This window comes from Mytilus galloprovincialis, chromosome 7, assembly GCF_965363235.1.
Source record: "Mytilus galloprovincialis chromosome 7, xbMytGall1.hap1.1, whole genome shotgun sequence".
Classification (NCBI taxonomy): domain Eukaryota; kingdom Metazoa; phylum Mollusca; class Bivalvia; order Mytilida; family Mytilidae; genus Mytilus; species Mytilus galloprovincialis.
In genome coordinates this window covers 11,237,120-11,258,369 of record NC_134844.1, presented here as the reverse complement: position 1 = coordinate 11,258,369, position 21,250 = coordinate 11,237,120, and the positions used below count along the sequence as shown (strand labels likewise).

Sequence of the window (21,250 nt, the reverse complement as noted above, 5' to 3'; positions counted from 1 at the left end):
AATATGTGCCAATGCTTATACATCTGCATATTAATATCATAAGTGGGTTATCTTAAACTAAACTAATCACAAATTTAACATGTAAAGTATAAAAAAAAAGTGTCAGAGTAAATAGACCATCACTGAGGTGGGCATGACCAAATTCTCTCAATAGAAATGATATGTAACAATTCTGATACTTTTGCTTACCTGAAACAATTGATTTACTATTCATTGTTCCACATAAACTGACCTTAAACATAATAAACTGTTAATGGTGCATATGTTGCTGCCAGAAACAGCCTACTAAGTCTTGCTTTTTGACCCTGGCAAGGGCAGGCAAAATTATATGTTGCTTACTTATATGGTTGTGTTTCCTTTGTTGAAGGTACCAAATAAAACTAAACTTTAAACATTGAGATACGTCTTAAGTTTGGTTATTTTGATATTTGAAAATAAAAAGGCAACATTTAAACATGCAAATCATCAAAAGTCAGTTAACCATGACTGAAGGCGCAGTACCACATAGCCTATGCTTATAAAACTGTATTGTGAATATCAAATACCTTATCATAAGTGTTTTCTATCATTAAATTTAAACACAAACTTTTAACTTGTGCAGTATGTAACAGTTTCAAAATATGTGATCCATGATAAGGGTATGAACCATATCTCCTTGGAAATGAGAAATGAAAATTCGTATACATCTGCATACCAAATAGCATTGAATTAACATTGGTAGTTCATCTTTAACTAATCCAATCACAAACTTTAAGATATAAACGTATCTCTATGAAACATTTAAAGTCCATCGATCATGACAGAGGAGGCAGAGTCTAAAATAAACTCCACGGAAATGAGAAGTTATAATGCTAATACATATGCTTACAAAAATATCATAGAGTTAACATTTATGGTTCCCCTTAAACTGACATAATCACAAACTTATACATGTAAACTAAATAAAAGTTTAAAGTCAATAGACCATGACTGAGAAGAGGGACTAAATAATCTCCATGGACATGAGCTGTTTTAATGTTTATACATATGAATACAAAATGTTATATATCTACACTAGTGGTGTCACTTAAACTTACCTATTCTTAAAATAATACATGTAAAGTAAGCAAAATTCAAAGTCAATAGACCATAACTGGGTGGTTGGCCTTAACAATCTCCATGAAAATGAGATTGACAATAGTTATACAACATGTACAACTGTATATCAAATATCATTGACCTACAACTAGTGGTTCCTCTGAAACTGACATTTTTACAAACAAATACAATGTTGATGCCATTTCTAACTGAAGCATAAACTAAGTCAGGCTTTTCCAACTTCATCAACGTGAAACAAAAACCAAACAAAATGAAAAAAATGATACCGTTATCAGTCATATTCAAAACATCATTTAAAGGGAAAGAATAAATCAGTTTGGAATATAATATGTTTCTTAAGCAGAATGTTCTTCATTAACACTGTTTTGCTGTGCATTTTCTCTCTTTGAAAACTTAGAAAAGATAGTTTGCTCATTACATGCCTTGGCTTCTTTCTTAGAGGCCTTGCAATAAAATGAATACTGACATTGAATAACATATTTATTAAATCTGTAAATAGCACCTGGAATAAATTAAATTGTAGGACATATTCCATTAATTATCGAAGAAGCACAACAAAAACAAAACAGTTTCACAACAAAATACAACATCCGACTATTATAACACATGTTTTATAGTGGTCTTAAATACAACCAACTATTATACAACATTACTATTTTGGGATGAAACTTAACAAGTTAGCATCAAATTGCTTATGTTCAAATAAAAATAATTAACTTAAAAATGTGCAAATATAATAAGAATAATCTATGAAGAAAAGGTAAAATAAAAACAAAAATACTGAACTCTAAGGATAACTTAAAATGGAAAGTTCCTTATCTAATGGCAAAATCATAAGCTTAACACATATTACAAAAGGAAAACAACTGTCATACACTGACTTGGTATAGGTATTTCCTTATGTAGAAAACGTTGGATTTAACCTAGTTTTATAATAGAATAAAGGAGCTTATTACATGATATTCTTATTCCGATCTCTTTTGTTATAATGCTCATTCTTATCGTTTATTTTTAAATCCATTGCCATTACTTAATGAACATATTTCATGCAAATTGAGGACTAAAGATCCACTGTACATTTATGTGTGCAGTCCATTAAAGTACAACCATTTCTCTTTTAATTTATAAATAAATCATGCCTTCTAACCAAATAGCAAAACTACTGGTAATCAATCAGGTGTTAAATTATAAATGTGATAGCCATTTAAAGATTAAAATTTACAACCTTGATTTAAAGAACTACTTGACAATCTTATATACGGTCACAGCAGATGTTTTTTTATAATCAAAATTAAGATCTATACTATTATTTTGTTTCAATGAGAATTAGAAAAAATTAGCAATTAACAAATTTAAAAGTGTAAATTCTCTTAAATATCAAAATGACTGTTACTTTTAAAATGTTATTTTGAGTCATGCCAATCCATATTAAATATGAATTTCATAATCTTTAATATTGCACAATAATTTCAAAATAGTTTAATCATACACCATATTAAAACAAAATTAAAATTATCATAAATATCATAAATGGCCAGATGAATGGTCAGACCTATGAAATGATCCCTTCAAATATAATAATACTGAACACCAACAACCAATAACTAATCCTTTAACCTTGGCATATGACCTTTAAGGTAATGAACAACTTATGATTATTTATAGTTGGTAATAACTTTTAAAAAACTTAAAAGCAGATTGAAAAACTAGTTTGTAAAATAACATGAATAAAGTCAACATGCATATTGCGTGTGTTAAGATTGTGATAATTGTTTGACTGCTTCCATCATATTCTGTTCACGCTTCAGTAAATCTACCATGTCCTCCCGTTCCTTTGTATTATTACAGACGACAATGAATTTGCTCTGGTTTTTCCTAGCTCTACCCCTCATCTGTACTAAAGCTGTTACATTTGAAGGAGGGTTTAATGTTATGACTAGCTCACACTCAGGGATGTCTATTCCTTCTTCTGCCACTGAAGTTGCCACCACAATGTTATACTTATGTTGTCGAATGTTATCCAGTATGACTTTCTGGTGAGTAACTTTCATGCCTGGTTCTTTACCACTTGTTGTCCCATGTCCAACCAATGCAGATACGCCTCCTTTACAAACACTCGTAATTTTGTCTTGTAGAAGCTCGTTCATTTTAAATGCAGACCCTCTCTCTTTGACAAGAATAAGTATGAGTGATTTGTCATCTTTAAGCAAGGTCATTGTCTCAGGGTTAATTAAAAGGTCAACTAATTTGGTAAATTTCCCATCATCTATCTGATCTTGCTGGTTTTCTTGACACATAATTCTGGAAACCATTTCTGTGATATTTGAACAAGGTAGCTCTAGTTTTCTGGCAAATTCAAAACTTGTCTCTTTATCCAAACCCATTAATTCTTTTAATTCCTCCACAGCAGCGTCCATTCCAAACTGTAATAAAATGTCTAAGGTAACACAAATATAGTGAGAATGCTTTATCAAGTTAGTTGCTAGCTCTTTCTCCTGAGGACTTGCACCAACACATGGTTCAGACAAGCCTATTGTTAACTTCAGGTAATTGAGCATCTTTCCATCTAGTTTTTCTTCTGCAAGTTGTCTTAACTCTCTATCATTTTTGTTTACCAGTTTTAACTCCTCTGCATCTGAATGCTCTAAAAGATTTGTCACATCAGCCATTTTCTTGTAGCAATGTAATATGTAAACCTGTAGTTCTGATTTAAACCTCTCTTCCTGGGAATTCAGTGAAACAGTTTGTATATCAATCTCAGCATTAGATCTATATGTGTTTAGCTCACTTTCATTTTCCTCGACTATTTCAATGGACACACCACCTACATTTTTGGTTAATTCATCAAGCATTTTGACAGTTTGTTCAACAGTTGATTTGCCTGCAGGGGAAGCTGTGAGTCCTAATAGTTTTGGTTGGTCTTCTGTAGGACATACTTTATGTTCAAAGTATGACAACCTGTTGTAAGGATGACTCTTTACACAGTGATGGACTTCATCAAACACTACCAAACATGTGTCTTTCCATCGTAATAACTTCTTCTGTAACAAATTCTCATAGTATGCTGAAAATATTCAATTTTATTCTTGATAATATATAAATATAGTTCCAATAACACATCAAAATATTTTGAACCTGTTATTTCAGTTTTCATTGGCTTTAATTTTTTTTGGTATGATCCTGGGGAGGGTAAATCAAGAAAATTGATATGGAAACAACAAATTTATAAAGTGGTCTATAATATATGTACTTTTTATTGCGTGTACATTGTTCTTAATGAATATAGTACTGCTGATGAGTGATTTGGAGAACATGAAACATATATAGCTAACTTAACATATAAAAGTACTAACTAATTAAATATTTATTTGTTGACCTATAGCTTTAAGGCATTGCTTTACATTTTAAAACTAGAGGTTCCCTCGAGCTTGTGTCGCTCACCTGATTCTACTTTGATTTTGGAAATCATGTAAAAATAGATTAAAATCATAACAGATAACTTAATAGTGATTGTGGTAAAATTTGGTTTAATATTTAATTACAGTGGTTCTCTTAAGAAGACATTTGTATGAATTGTCCGTAGGGTCCTGTAATAAACGAAGTCCCTTGCTTGCAGCCATCTTGGATGGTTGTCCCCTACAAAGTTACAACACTAGGTCAGCACCTAACTCATAAGGAATGTTCATGCCATGTTTTATTTCATTCCTGTTAGTGGATAGCTAAAAGAAGACATTTGTATGTATTTCCCATAGAGTTCTATGTTAAATGAAGTCCCCCAATGCCAACCATCTTGATTGATGGATCAGCTACAAAGTAACAACACTTGGTCAGCGTCTCATCTGGAACATTCATGCTATGTTTGGTTTCATTCCATCCAGTGGTTCTCTAGAAGTTCAAAATGTAAAAAGTTAAACACAACGACAGTTAACAACTGACACCAAGTGATGAGAAATACTCCCTTGGCCCATCAGGCCAAGTGGGTTCCCCCCTAAAAATCAAATTATAGCTCCCTTACTGTGAAAATCATATTTTTCATGTGAAAAGGCACTGATTGCCATAATGATAAGATTCAATAAATTTGCTCAAAGTCTATAATTCCATAATAAATAAAATGCCTTGCTGAGCCCAGCCTGATACGATTGCAGAGGTCGAACCCTGAAAAGTTGGGACAAATTTGCACACAATATTCAAGCTAGATACTGTCTGAATTTGGATTGTGATCAAGTTTTTGACAAAATAAAGGTTTCCGACACAAAATAAATGTGTTCAAAGATCTTACAAATCTTTAATTGCTCAATATTGTCGTTAGAAGATTTCTTCTTGAAACTTTCCAAAAATTTGAAATTTGAAAATTAAAAAAAAAATATGAATCCCATAAAAAAATTGTACACAAAATATCCTCTCCCCTTAGCTTATTGAAACTCCCATTAGAGCATTACCCTAAAACTCAATCCAAGCCTTTCCTTTGTAGTATGGAACCTTGCAGTATAATTTCAGAGAGATCTGTTCACTTAAACACAAGTTATTGTCTGGAAACTAGAAAAATGCTTCTTTTTGACACTTTTTTTGCCCCTAACTCCTACATGTTGAGGGTATTTAACCCAAAACTCGATCTAGCCTTCCCTTTGCTATATGGAACATTGTGAGTATGATTTCAGAGAGATCCAAACACTAATACACAAGTTATTGTCTGGAAACTAGAAAAATTCTTGTTTTAGCCTCTTTTTGGCCCTCAATTCCTACATTTTTGGGGAAATTAACCCAAAACTCAATCCCAGCCTTCCCTTTGTTATATTGAACATTGTGGTACAATTTCAGAGAGATCCAAACACTTACACACAAATTATTTTCTGGAAACTAGAAAAATGCTTGTTTTTGGCCTTTTTTTTGCCCTTAATTCCTGAACTGGTTGCACCCAAACCCCTAAATTGAATCTCAACCTTCTACTTGTTGTATTTTACACTGTCCCACAATTTAAGAGCAATTGAAATACTTATACATAAGTTATCCTGAAACTAAAAAATGCTTGTTTTGGGCCCCTTTTTTGGCCACTAATTCCTAAACAAGTGGGACCATCATCCCCAAATTCAATCCTAATCTTCTCTTTGTGGTATTGAACCTTCTGAAAAAATTTCATAAAGATCTATTTCCCTTAAAGGGGCACTAGCTGCCAAATTCATGGTCACAGATTTGACTCAAATTCTCATATTTTATTTATAACAATGTAAAACATTTTTCCAAACTATCAAAAGTATAAATAAACAATTTACAGGACATGGTCTCAATAAGATGTAGCTTCGTTTCGTGTGACTTTTAGCCAAGACGCCATCTAATTAACTATTGAGTTGACCTTATATGACCATATAAGTGATGTAAACATAAACACGGATATAAATAGATTAAGCAACTCGTGCAAATGGATTTTTATAGGTCTGTTAAATTTTGTATTATAGATTAAAAATTTCTGTTTATTGTCGTTTTTACCTTTATAAGAATGATTTTGTGTGATCGAATCAGTTAATCAAATTATTTACCTTTGTTTCACTTTCAATGTTGACATTCTTTTCCTTTAAATACCCATACACGGACAATGCATGTGTTATTCTATCTCTTTCTACAGGGTTAAATTGGAGTTCACATGAATACGGATTTAATGAGGTGGAATTATTCACTTGCAAGTGAATAATTCATTATCAATGTTTTTGAGCTTGATTTGACAAAATTGAACCATTTTAGCTGATAAAAAGGATATTATTATTTCACTATTTCACTTTCATTAATGATTAAACAAAAAAAATCATACTTTTGATTTTTTATATATCTCGTAGCTAGTGCCCCTTTAGCTAAAATTATTGTCCAGAAATTACTGTGTCTTCCGACGATGTCAACAACGCAGACAACAACATCATACCATTATACAATCCCAAATTTTTTTATTGCGGTCGTATAAAAATTAAAAATAATGAGATAAAGTGTGTATGACACAAAGGAGAGAAGTATACATAAGATATAAAAAGGCTAATCACTGCAGTCAACATTTTTGAATCCAAATAGTGCTAGTCTGCTAGAGTATGGTATTGACTTAATTCATTAAGATACATACCTGCTGTGACTACAATAACATCATGTTTCCACAAAGGTACACCTCTAGAGCTCTGAGAACCTGAACATAGTCCAGCAATCAATAACTTTCTTCTCTCTGTTGTGTAGAGATCCTGCAGTCCAAATCTAAATCGGTATAAAATTAAAATTAAAATAATCTAGACTATTCATATTATATATCCCTCTAAATTTGTCACACTTCATGCCACTAAGATGTATATGAAGGTTTTGATTTGTAAGAAAAAAGTTTGTAAGAAATTTTGCCATTCCATTCATGTATTCCAAGGGGAAATCAAGAAAATTTCAATGGGTGTCAAAAATTCATGTAGATGTACCGTACCTTAAAGAATTATATAGCTCATAGTAAACACAGTTATGACAGTTTTAATAAATAAATTTTTTTTTTTTTAAATTTAAACCTATATAAGATATGTATTGCTTAACATGCTTAATATGTACATAATAAGCCTATTTGGCTGGCTGATTATTTTGTATTTTAAAGCATGTATTTATTTGTACTATAATAAATAATTCTTCTTCTCCTTCTTGTACAGTTATGAGAAATAATCATTCTACATCAAGTCCATACTGTTTCAGTGCATAAGCAGTGTTCTCCCCAGGCCCTTAAAGGACCACGGGCCCGCGATGTATAATTTTCTACCGCGGTGGTATCGTTCTTGCCGCGATGTATAATTTTTCTCCGTGGTGCTAAAGTTTTCGGTAAAAAAATCATATCAAAATCGGTAAAGTTTCAGATGACTTCAACTTTCAGTGAGGATTAAAATTTTACATGAAAATTGACCAGTTCTAACCAGTTTAATCCAGTATTGACAAGTAGATTGTTTACACCACGTGATCGATTTACCTGTTGAGGTTAACCTTGATGATTGGATTTAATCGATGTACATGTTTCTCTTGTGTTTTAATTAATTAAGAGATCATATTTTTAATAACAGACTTGTAATAGGGGACAAGCAGACATTTGTTAATGAACTCTATTACGCCAGTCTTTAGTCAAAATAATTTGCCTGTTAGAAATTAATTGTGGAGTTACTTCCCCTGATTTTGGTTATTACAAATAAATGCTCCTCACACATAATTTCTCATTGAAAATTAAAATAAAGTACAAATTGAATGCAAAATTATATTAGAATGTTACATTAAGGATAAAAACTTTCGTAGAACATACCAACAAAAATGTTTTGCAAATTATTTTAGAGAATCATACCTTTATTGATACACAGACTTTTATATCAAATTGGTAGTAATTTTCAAATTGTAATGGATGTAAAGCTTAATGCCTAATTTTAATAGGAATATAAATTTTAAAATTACTTTCATATTTGAAATAAAATATTTTAACTATATATAAATAATTTAAAGTAAAAACTAATATGCATAAGAAAATAAATTAATTTGTTGTTGTTAAAAAGAATAGAAAGTTTTTAATTTACTGTAGATTCTGTATCAAAAATTAATCTTGTTCAAAGTTCATTGTTATGGTCAAATCTAACATGGGGAATGTGTAGTGTAACTACAAGTATTGGGACAAAATGGCTTGATCAAAATATAAGAAGTGACTTTAGTTTTAAAGACTAATTGTGCTTTCTTTTCTTTTTCAAAGATATTAAAGTATACAAACTGTTTTATTGATTTACTTTTTCTACCAATAATGTTCTGACCCAAAGTCAATACAACACAGTACCATAGTAAACAAAACAAAGGCAAAAAGGTAATGACAAAAACTAACAAGAAAAAAATAAGCGACGCAACGCGACACACAATATTGTAAAATTCATTTCGTCACGCGTTACCCTGGTGCTATCCAAAAATCCTGGGGAGAACACTGGCATAAGGTTATGCATTTCACAAACTGATTACACTAAATCCTTTGGATATGCACTTACTGATATTTAAGTCTGGGTGAACATGATGTATTCTTAAGTTGTTATTGGCTTTGAACTAGCTTTAAGTGACAGTGGGTACTCTTATTTCTATGCTTTTTTTCTGTTGTGTTTATGTTAGATGTTTTTTGTGCCCTATGCCAATCTTTTGAGTTTAAAGCCAATGTTACTGATTTTTAAAGTTTATTCTTATGTTGTGCTGTCACATCACTATCCCTGGCTATTAAGAGCTCACAAACATGTTTAAATATTATTCATGTGCCTATTCCAAGCCAGAAAAAAAACCTACTGATCTGAGTCCTAATCTCCTGACCAAAATTCCAAATCTCCTGATCTGAGTTTCACATTCCATCACATGTATGAAATTTAGTTCAGTGGTTGTCATTGTTTCATGTATTTCATATTAGTTTATGGTAAATTGTATGCTATAAATTAGGCCACTGGTTTTCTCGTTTGAATTGTTTGAATTGATTTATATTCTTCATGTCTGGGCCTTTTACAGCCGCCTATACAGTATGAGTTTTTCTCATTGTAAAAGTTGTCAACAGTTTCAAAAACAAAGTCCCATATTTATAAATCAAGAAATTTAAAAAAATAAAATCAAAATGGATAGGGAGTTTATCTAAATTTAATCATACAGTGTGAATTTGCATATGGCAATTGAGAAGGAAAACTGAGAAAGGCTTTAATTTGCACCTTGAGGTCAAACTGCATTTTTTTTCTCGCTTTGAAATTTCTTATTTAGATAAATACAATTATTTTCTGTTGCCTATTTATTTTAGCCAGTCTTGAAAGAGTTAAATAGATGATATTGTTCCAGGTTTTAGTAATTTATTTCCCATTGTAATGCCTTTTCCATCTTTTAATAGAAAACATTGACTTAACAATAGGAAATTCAGAAGAAACGAAGAAAATTTGAAGTCATAATCAAATTTTGACCAATCATTTGCCATAAACAGATCTTTCACAAGTGAGGAGAAATATTTTTTCCAACATTGCTCATGACTAAATGACTAAATAGCTTAAAAATTTAAGAAATGTTGATTCTACCTTTGCATCAAGTGCGATACCATATTTATACACTAGAGACAGTTTAATTTTTTTAATTTAGAATATATGCAGACAATCATAATCTTTCTTTACACATGATCTGCAATAAGATGTGTTCTTTCTATGTGATGTCATCAGGTCTTTTTTTCATGACATCTCAATGGGAATTTCAGAGGAATGCAAGAAAATTAGATCTCATAATCCAATTTTGAAAATGGCAAACTGAGATTAAACGAACCATGTTGATTAAATAAAAACAATCAATAGGGCAAGAAAAGTAAAATCATGTAAGAATTAGGCAACAACCATTTTCTTATCAGGGGGGGGGGGGGGGCTGATATTTTTATTATGTTCATAAAAATATTTTCAGAAACTTCCTCCGATAATTTTTTTTTCTTATGAGAAGGAAAGCAAAAAAAAATTTCCTATAATGTGGAACAGAAATACATTTTTTTTTCTCAAAACCATAAAATTTACATAAAATTCATTTTAATTTTTTAATTGATGTAAAATGTAAAGTGCATGGCTCTGTCTGTATCCTGGCATTGGCTGTTGTCTCTGTTGTTTTGTTTTTAGCCCACTTTCTACATTATGATATTCTCTGAGTCCGTCATACGGGTACCACAGTCCTTGAATTTTAATACTGCAATTGAAGTGGCCACCATTGCCATATGTAATGGCAAAGAGTGAGTAGCTCCAAATTATAAACATCCACTGTTTCCAACTATGATAATTGACATTCCATTGAAAAAAGAGGTATAAAGAATGATACAGAATGATACAAAGGAAAATACTACCGGTAAACAAGTCTGTGTCATACACAATCAGGGCTACTTTAAAAGACTGTTTTTATATGATACCATATCTGTCCCTGTTATAAAATGACCATATTATGTTTATAATAGTTGCAGTTTTAAGTATGTCTTAATGTAGTAGCATACATGTGGGAGATTTCCAATGCTTTTAAATATTTCTGGATCAAACACTATTACAGGAAAATACAAAAAGTAATAAGGTATAAATATAAATCTTAGTTTAATCTGTAGACTGGACAGATGTTTATAATCTGCTGTTCCACTGTCTCAACTGTTGTTATTTTCACTATTCTCAAATTCAGCAGTGCAATTTTTTTTTTCAAGCAGGTGACAGCATAATTTTTTTTTCAGCTACAGTGCAAAACATAATTTTTTTTTCGTTCAGCTAGGCCATCAAAATATTTTTTTCCAAAAAATCACAGCCCCCCCCCCCCCAGATAAGAAAATGGTTGTTGCCTTAGAGAAACTAACATCTCTGTCTGCTTTGTTTATTAAACACTTTTTCTATGATTAATCTATATATTCATTATCATTAGTATTAGAATTTTGTTTTCTGTTACAAATGAAAATAAAACCACATGCTCTGCAGGGTGCAGCTTTATACGACTGCAGAGGTTGAACCCTGAACGGTTGGGGCAAGTATGGACACAACATGCAAGCTGGATTCAGCTCTAAATTTGGATTGTGATTAAATAGTTGACACAGCATAGGTTTCCGACACAGAATGAATGTGGTCTAATGAACTTAAAATATTATTTTTGCCTCACTATGATGTTGAATATTAATCCTCTCAAAAAAATGTTTGAAGAAATTTTCTTTTTATTTATGAAATCTGAAATGAGAAAAATGTAACCCCCCCCTCCAAATTTTTTTTTCACATCCCCCTTTCCCTTTTTCCAAAACTGATCTCAATTCAAATTTCTAATGGAGTTTGCAACAATAACTACTCATTTAAACACATCATAAAATATTAAAATGTAACAAAAGGTGCTGGTAAAGATTGTTTTAATTTATCAGTTGGTAGTAAAAGTGAATATACAGTTTATTGTATAAAACAATGATTTAAGTTAATTACAAACGAAAGTGAACCAACGCCTGGTCTGTAGTACGGTAGAGTCCATAAAGTGGATACCCGAGGGTATGCAGGGTCGTTATGATAAAAACATAAAATGTAGAGAGTCTTATAACAACAACACTTTAGGGACTGCTGCAGAAAATTTATTCATCGACATGTTTCGGTGCCTAGGGCACCGTCATCAGGATAAAAACAATACATAAAATCATGTTGAAGTAAAAAATCGGGTTAATAAAATTTAAACGTCACAATGTTATAATGGTAAGTAACGTTATTAATAGCAACGTACTGAAAGTGAAAGTGAAAGTTCATTGGAAGTATGTAAATAAACTATAAAAAGAAATTAAAAATAAAATGTTTTTGTTGTGAAAATGTTTGTTAAAATTATTCTGCCAACATGTGTTTGTCCTCTTGCATCGTGGAAAGAATAATACAATAAGTTGTCAGGCTGTGTATATACTGTATAGGTTGTGTGGTCTGAATGTTCTGTTAACTTTCTTCCCCAAAATAGACGACATTTTATCAGCAATTCCGTACCATTTCGACTGGCTTCCCTTGGCAGTACCTCTCAACCTATACAGTATATACACATTACACAGCCTGACAACTTATTGTATTATTCTTTCCACAATGCAAGAGGACATGTTGGCAGAATAATTTTAACAAACATTTTCACAACAAAAACATTTTATTTTTAATTTCTTTTTATAGTTTATTTACATACTTCCAATGAACTTTCACTTTCACTTTCAGTACGTTGCTATTAATAATGTTACTTACAATTGTAACATTGTGACGTTTAAGGTGGTATGGGTGTCTTCCTCCATCTTTGATTATAAAAAACAGTGAACCAAAGGTCCATATTTTCTATCAAGTTAGCAAAATTTTATGCAGGAATGCAGATATTTAATATGAATTTTCATTTAAAAGAACCAATTTATAAGAATATAACTTATAAATATTAATATTTTTGCAAAAATTGATTATTTTTGGGTTTTTTTTCTTTTTTTTAAATTGCCACTTTAAGGGGAGGTAACTCTAAAATAGTGCATTTTCTGAAGGATTCTACATGGAATTTTCCTATTTTGTATTTTAGCCGGAAAAAACTCACGGTAACCTTATCTTTCCTTTTGAAATTCTCAAAGCATTGTCTGAAAGCTATCTTTTCCTTAAGTATTTAACAATTCTATCATTTTGTTTAGTTTCTAACCACAAAATGGTGTTTTTTTCCTGTATAATCCTTACAAAATGTGTCATTTTGTCGCTTCCTGTAGCTTGAGAAAATGCGCGGTGACCTACCATTTTTATTACATTTTTCAACATATATCAATAGATACTACCTTTTGGCAAAGTATGAACAAATTCTATCATTTTTATTTTAGACTTCCATACCACCTTAAATTTTAACAACCCAATTTTTTACTTCAACATGATTTTATGTATTGTTTTTATCCTGATGACGGTGCCTAGAAACATGTCGATCAATAAATTTTCTGCAGCAGTCCCTAAAGTGTTGTTGTTATAAGACTCTCTACAATGATTCTACAATGATTTAAGTTGATTCAACTACTATTCTGGACAAAGAAAGATAACTCCAATCAATTGAAAATTTCTTGCTATTGCACAATATTGTGCAATTAGATATTTCTTGCTATTGCACAATACTGTGCAATTGAAAATATTTGCTATTGCACAATACTGTGCAATTGAAGATTTCTTGCTATTGCACAATACTGTGCAATTGAAAATTTCTTGCTATTGCACAATACTGTGCAATTGAAGATTTCTTGCTATTGCTGAATACTGTGCAATCGAAAAAATTTTGCTATTGCACAATACTTAACATAATAATTTTGGATCCTGATTTGAACCAACTTAAAAACTGGGCCCATAATCAAAAATCTAAGTACATGTTTAGATTCAGCATATCAAAAAAGCCCAAATTAAGAATTCAATTTTTGTTAAAATCAAACTTAGTTTAATTTTGGACCTTTTGGACTTTAATGTAGACCAATTTGAAAACGGGACTAAAAATTAAGAATCTACATACACAGTTAGATTTGGCATATCAAAGAACCCCAATTATTCAATTTTTGATGAAATCAAACAAAGTTTAATTTTGGACCCCGATTTGGACCAACTTGAAAACTGGGCCAATAATCAAAAATCTAAGTTCATATTTAGATTCAGCATATCAAAGAACCCCAAGGATTCATTTTTTGTTAAGTTTAATTTTGGAACCTTTGGACCTTAATGTAGACCAATTTGAAAACGGGACCAAAAATAAAGAATCTACATACACAGTTAGATTTGGCATATCAAAGAACCCTTTGGGCTCCTTATTCCTAAACTGTTGGGACCAAAACTCTCAAAATCAATCCCAACCTTTCTTTTGTGGTCATAAACCTTGTGTTTAAATTTCATTGATTTCTATTTACTTATACTAAAGTTATTGTGCGAAAACCAAGAATAATGCTTATTTGGGCCCTTTTTTGGCCCCTAATTCCTAAACTGTTTAAACTAAAACTCTTAAAATCAATCCCAACCTTCCTTTTGTGGTCATAAACCTTGTGTCAAAATTTCATAGATTTCTATTTACTTAAACTAAAGTTATAGTGCGAAAACCCAAAAAATGCTTATTTTGTCCCTTTTTGGTCCCTCATTCCTAAAATATTGGGACCAAAACTCCCAAAATCAATCCCAACCTTCCTTTAGTGGTAATAAACCTTGTGTTAAAATTTCATAGATTTCTATTCACTTTTACTAAAGTTGGAGTGCGAAAACTAAAAGTATTCGGACGACGATGACGACGCCAAATTGATACCAATATACGACCAAAAAATTTTCAATTTTTGCGGTCGTATAAAAATTATGATTGCAGAGATTAATCAAACAACACCCCCTCCCCCTTTAAATAATCTTATCTACTTAACCTATCTATTTCTGCATAAGAACTAATAAACCTCTTTGCCATTAAAAATAGCTAGTCTGGTACATATGTGGGAATAATTTATCCCCAAATCTCTGATTCTAGAAACTGGTACTGCTGAAGTAACACCTAGATCTGTCTCTATTAGCCTGGCACTAGGAAGATAACTAATTCGGTACCAACTTCGTAAATTATTTATCCCCAATCTCTATTTTGATTTAAAGACAAATCCCTCTATTGTTTATGCGCATATACAAGCGCAACAGTACTATGCCGTCAGCGGTTTGTGACGTCGCGGTTTCCGCGAACTGGAAACGTCTATTAGAGTTATTCCTCTTTGAGCCGATGGAGAGAGTGACAATCGTTTTGATAGGTTAATTTTCCGAGAAAAAAAATGAAAATTGTTTTTATATAATAAACATGTTCCAGAATTGGATACAATATGAGAATGAAAAGAGAGTCAACTATACAACAATCTAACAACAACAAATACACAAAAATGACTGCAAAGAAAAGATACAGAATCTGGATACTCGACAGAAAGATGAGCCAATCAAATTATAATATAATACTTTTTTCCTTAATTTTCTATATGTATAGACTTTCGTAGGTTCTTAATTATATCGATATTTTACAAATCATTAAGAAAGTACGAAAATCATCAATCATTCTGGACATGTCCTCAAAATTCAATGTATCTTTAGCAATAGGTACATAACGTGCCTATATATGGATATGGCAAATTGCACTGACGTATTTTGAATGTGTACGGCACTTACATTTTTACATGAATATAATAATTAGATTTCTGATAAACACCAACAAAACAGTAACCTAACGACGTATACATGTAAAACAAAGTACATCTAGAGAAGTTAACATAAAAGCTTCTAACATTCTAGGTTTTTTATATGACCATTCCGAGTTTGTTCCGATTTACCAAATTTGATATTTATGTGCAAGGTGCGCAATTTTTGTACGAAAAAAACATAATCGTGTCTGTGTTAAAAAGTTGTCGGAATGAAGAACAAGTGAAAGTGCGAGCTACTGCTCACTGATGATACCCCCGCCGCAAGTGGATAATATTAATAGTGTAAAAATATGCAAGTGTTCGGTAAACAGGAAGTTGTCGAGTGATGAATCTGAAAACGCATCACATGGTATAGCTGACTTATAAAAATCCTGAAACCAAATTTCAGAAATCCTTGTATTGTACTTCCTGAGAAAAATGTGACGAAAATTTTTAACTTGGTTATCATGTGTAAAATCATACAAGTGTTCGGTAAACAGGAAGTAGTCGAGTGATGAATCTGAAAACGCATCACACGGTATAGCTGACTTATATAAATCCTGAAACCAAATTTTGAAATCCTTGTATTGTAGTTCCTGAGAAAAATGTGACGAAAATTTTCAACTTGGCTATCATGTGTAAAATCATACAAGTGTTCGGTAAACAGGAAGTTGTCGAGTGATGAATCTTAAAACGCATCACACGGTATAGCTGACTAATATAAATCCTGAAACCAAATTTCAGAAATCCTTGTATTGTAGTTCCTGAGAAAAATGTGACGAAAATTTTCAACTTGGCTATCATGTGTAAAATCAGACAAGTGTTCGGTAAACAGGAAGTTGTCAAGTGATGAATCTGAAAACGCATCACACGGTGTGGCTGACATATATAAATGTTGATACCAAATTACAGAAAGGGTGGATGTGTAGTTCCTGAGAAAAATGTGACGAAAGTTTCATGGAACGGACTGACTGACTGACTGACGGACGGACTGATGGACGGACGGACTGACAGACAGAGGTAAAACAGTATACCCCTCTTTTTTAAAGCGGGGGTATAATTACAGAGGAATGCATACGGAAAAAAATCAATTAAAAGGAGATTTGAGAAAAGAGGTCGGACTAGGTTTTATCCATACTCACGGTATGACATCTGTATGAGTATACTTAGACTGAGTTTCTAGCAACATTACGGAATATTTCGACATTCATTGATGCCTAAGGATGAATGATCAAAACAGATATGATGTTAATTAGACCCCGTTAACACTTGCACGGAATTGAAATAAAATCTATCTCTGAAGAGCATCTCTCGTTTTCGATCTTTTAAGAACTTGTGCGTTTACATTTAGTATACATTGCATATCTAAAATAATCGGTCTAACCATTTCGATAACAAAAAATCGTAGAAAATTGAATAAGGAAATATTTGGTTCGTGAGATAATTATATGCTTCTGCATTTATTAATTTTATTTTTGATTAACATGTCATAAGTAATCATAAACAAAGATATGTCAGAAAAAAAATTACGTATAACGGAAGATGAGTAATTTACAGAAAATAAAAAATAATAATGAATAAATACAATTGAAAAGATATTTTTTAAAAGGTGCACCGAATACCACACGTATAGTAAGCGAATATGGAACGAATAAGTAACAGGGCATCAGTTGAGCACTGAAACGAGTATTTACGCCTTAGTATAGGGTTATTTTACCTCTTAGAACCAATATATAGCATCAGAGGCAAGAAAAAAAAATGGAAAAGATTTGTTTAAAAAGGTGTTACCTTTAACAAACATATTGTAAGCGAATAAGTAGCAGGTCATCGGTCTAGCGCTAAAACTGGTACATACACGGTAATAGGTATGTTTCACTTTTAAGAACCCATACCTAACACCAGAGACAAGAAAACAATTGAAAAGATTTGTTTCGTAATAGGTGCAACGTATTTCAACGTATAAGCAAATAAGGAACGAATAAGTAATGGTATCAGTCGAGCGCTGAAACGGGTCCTGTTTCAACTCAGGAGTCGGTAATTAAGGGGTTGTTGTTTGTAAAAGAACTACATCTATTAGTTTTTCATTAATTTTGTTTTGTTATTTTCTAGTTTGAATTGTGTTACATTTGTCCTTTCGGGACCTTTTGTAGTTGTTTATGCGGTATGGGATTTGCTCAATGTTGTAGGCCGTACTTTGACCCATAGTTAATAATTTCCTGTGTCAATTGGTCATTTGTGGAGAATTGTGTTATTTGCAATCATACCACATCTTCTTTTTTTATTTATATATTTTCAGAAGAATGACGCAAAAAACGTCGAATATATTTATTTGGTTTTTATTATCTCTATGGCACGTTCTGTCAAATCATTTGAGAATAAACACTGAAATCAGCTTTTTTTAAGAACATTTTTAAACTGACCATGCGCAGATTTATTTTCATATCTACATATAACACTTGGAATTTTATATCGATTGATTGATTGAAAAGTCGATCACGATGTATATAAAACGTTTTCATTTGAAGAAAAATCGGTCTTTTAAAACTACATCTGGAGATGGAATGTTTACGTCCGATTGAAGATCAATCTTTCTCATTTTTGCAATACTAAAGATCGGCGATCTCAGAAATGATCGATCTTTATTGTTAGTGGAAACGGAGTCTTATATTTCTAATGATTTTAAGTAATTTTCATCTAAATAAAAAGGAACAACATTCTTAAACGAAATTAAAATTCATGATATATACCTGAAGCTAAATTCTGTCTTGTCTTTCAGATATACTTTGATTGAAAAATGATATTATATAAAAATGTCTTCACTATTTTAAAAAGAATTTCTGTTAAACACATAGTGCTAGCACTATGAATAACCTGAAATGAAATGTTCATAGAAGCATTCGTGTGTACATTTGTACAACGCATTGTTTTCCAACCACCGCATTTATATTACGTGTCTGTGATTATATACTGCATGGCCAACTATTGTCCTCAGTGTAAGCCAGTACGAGTTATCGCGCATGATTTTGATTTCTTATCCGTCTGATCAGTCTTTTCTGTGTGTGATATCTTATCAAGACAACATGCTGAGTTTGTAAAGACAATGTTGACACTCGTAAATAATTTGATAACCCTAAGTAAACAATATTATAAATATATGGCACTGTAGCATGCTAGGTTCCGCGGCATGAATACGAGTTGTATAAACCATGGAAGTATTATATTGACACTGTATTATATTGACAGGGGTCAAGTCAATATACTACTTCCATGTATACGTATAAACTGACTTTATTTCCGAAAGACATACAATTCGATTTTACCGAATATCAAACCATGCATACAAAATAAAAAGTCGAAAAAGGACAAATATGAGATCATGATTACCAAACATATATATATCTTTCGACGTAAACCCGAATATGAGACAGCGTAGAATTTGAATATACTACATACACAAACACAAACTCATTGCAACATTTTGCTTTTTCATTAAAAGAATAAATTCAGTCTTTATTAAAAGAATAAATTCAGTCTTTGTTAAAAGAATAAATTCAGTCTTTATTAAAAGAATAAATTCAGTCTCTGCTTTTACTCTTATTTTCAGTTACCTCCCAGAATTGTTTGTTTATCAATATTTTCTCTAACTTTTCAGCCATGATTTCTGAGAGACATTTTCAAAATTGGCCTTCAACACTAAATGCTTTTAAAATAGTACGTTTGCCCGTGACGATGCAGTTTAATAGTACGTTTGCCCGTGACGATGCAGTTTAATAGTACGTTTGCCCGTGATGATGCAGTTTAATAGTACGTTTGCCCGTGACGATGCAGTTTAATAGTACTTTTGCCCGTGACGATGCAGTTTAATAGTACTTTTGCCCGTGACGATGCAGTTTAATAGTACTTTTGCCCGTGACGATGCAGTTTAATAGTACGTTTGCCCGTGACGATGCAGTTTAATAGTACTTTTGCCCGTGACGATGCAGTTTAATAGTACTTTTGCCCGTGACTTTTGCCCGCGACGATGCAGTTTAATAGTACTTTTGCCCGTGACGATGCAGTTTAATAGTACTTTTGCCCGCGACGATGCAGTTTAATAGTACGTTTGCCCGCGACGATGCAGTTTAATAGTACGTTTGCCCGCGACGATGCAGTTTAATAGTACGTTTGCCCGCGACGATGCAGTTTAATAGTACTTTTGCCCGCGACGATGCAGTTTAATAGTACTTTTGCCCGCGACGATGCAGTTTAATAGTACGTTTGCCCGCGACGATGCAGTTTAATAGTACGTTTGCCCGCGACGATGCAGTTTAATAGTACTTTTGCCCGCGACGATGCAGTTTAATAGTACGTTTGCCCGCGACGATGCAGTTTAATAGTACTTTTGCCCGTGACTTTTGCCCGCGACGATGCAGTTTAATAGTACTTTTGCCCGTGACGATGCAGTTTAATAGTACTTTTGCCCGCGACGATGCAGTTTAATAGTACGTTTGCCCGCGACGATGCAGTTTAATAGTACGTTTGCCCGTGACGATGCAGTTTAATAGTACGTTTGCCCGCGACGATGCAGTTTAATAGTACTTTTGCCCGCGACGATGCAGTTTAATAGTACGTTTGCCCGCGACGATGCAGTTTAATAGTACGTTTGCCCGCGACGATGCAGTTTAATAGTACTTTTGCCCGCGACGATGCAGTTTAATAGTACTTTTGCCCGCGACGATGCAGTTTAATAGTACTTTTGCCCGCGACGATGCAGTTTGTTTATAAATCACAATGGAAAACACGCTACAGTACATCAACGTATTGTCCTTTAAATAGCTTTAATTTTGCTATGTGAAATAAAGACGAATGTCGTATTAATAATGAATAAGTATAAATGTACAGCTAAATTTTCAAATTTCTTTAAAAATGTCTTCAGTTCAGACAAAAAGTTTAACGATGTGAAAAGCAGCGTCTTCTATGTAAAATTAAAATAAATTTGCATATTTTGGCACTTCAATCACATTCACTGGCTACCTATAGAACAATAGACAATTTTTCAAATTGGATTGTTTTTTTAAAGTTAAGTGACAAAGTTTTTCTAAAAAAGATCAGTTTGCAGGTCATCTCACAATAGGCACTATATCAATACATGTTTCTCAGTTTCAACAATATTTATACACGCTTCACATGTTCGTTGATGGATGGAGAGGTCTAGCTCTCACTTACAAAAATGATATAGTCTTAGATTACTTTTTTTATATAGATATAAGCCAATCGAAGCACATACTAATGAATTTATGTACTGATATTCTCAAATTTTCCTAAAACCGTAAAGAAAGTCCCACAGAAAAAGTGTTTACAATAATGTTCCGAGTATGATATATAAAAAAAGGGGGGGGGGATACCCTTCGCGGAAAATAATATTACTGATATGTGTAGGAAAGTTTAAACCACGGATTTGACTGAACTTGACAGTGTTATCTGATATTCACAACAGGTGATCAAATG

General features: G+C 32.3%; 1 protein-coding gene across 1 annotated transcript in view; it reads right to left on the bottom strand.

The window, feature by feature from the left end:
* Positions 1 to 1,565: 1,565 nt before the first annotated feature.
* LOC143082299 (interferon-induced helicase C domain-containing protein 1-like) overlaps positions 1,566 to 21,250 on the bottom strand; it is a 31,132-nt gene continuing 11,447 nt past the window's right edge. Inside the window, exons 4-5 of the mRNA XM_076257924.1 lie at positions 7,202 to 7,326; positions 1,566 to 4,162 (exon numbers count right to left, since the gene is read on the bottom strand). Of these exons, the coding sequence (XP_076114039.1) occupies positions 2,853 to 4,162; positions 7,202 to 7,326 (1,435 nt within the window). The 3' untranslated portion in view covers positions 1,566 to 2,852. The remainder of the gene's footprint in view (positions 4,163 to 7,201; positions 7,327 to 21,250) is intronic.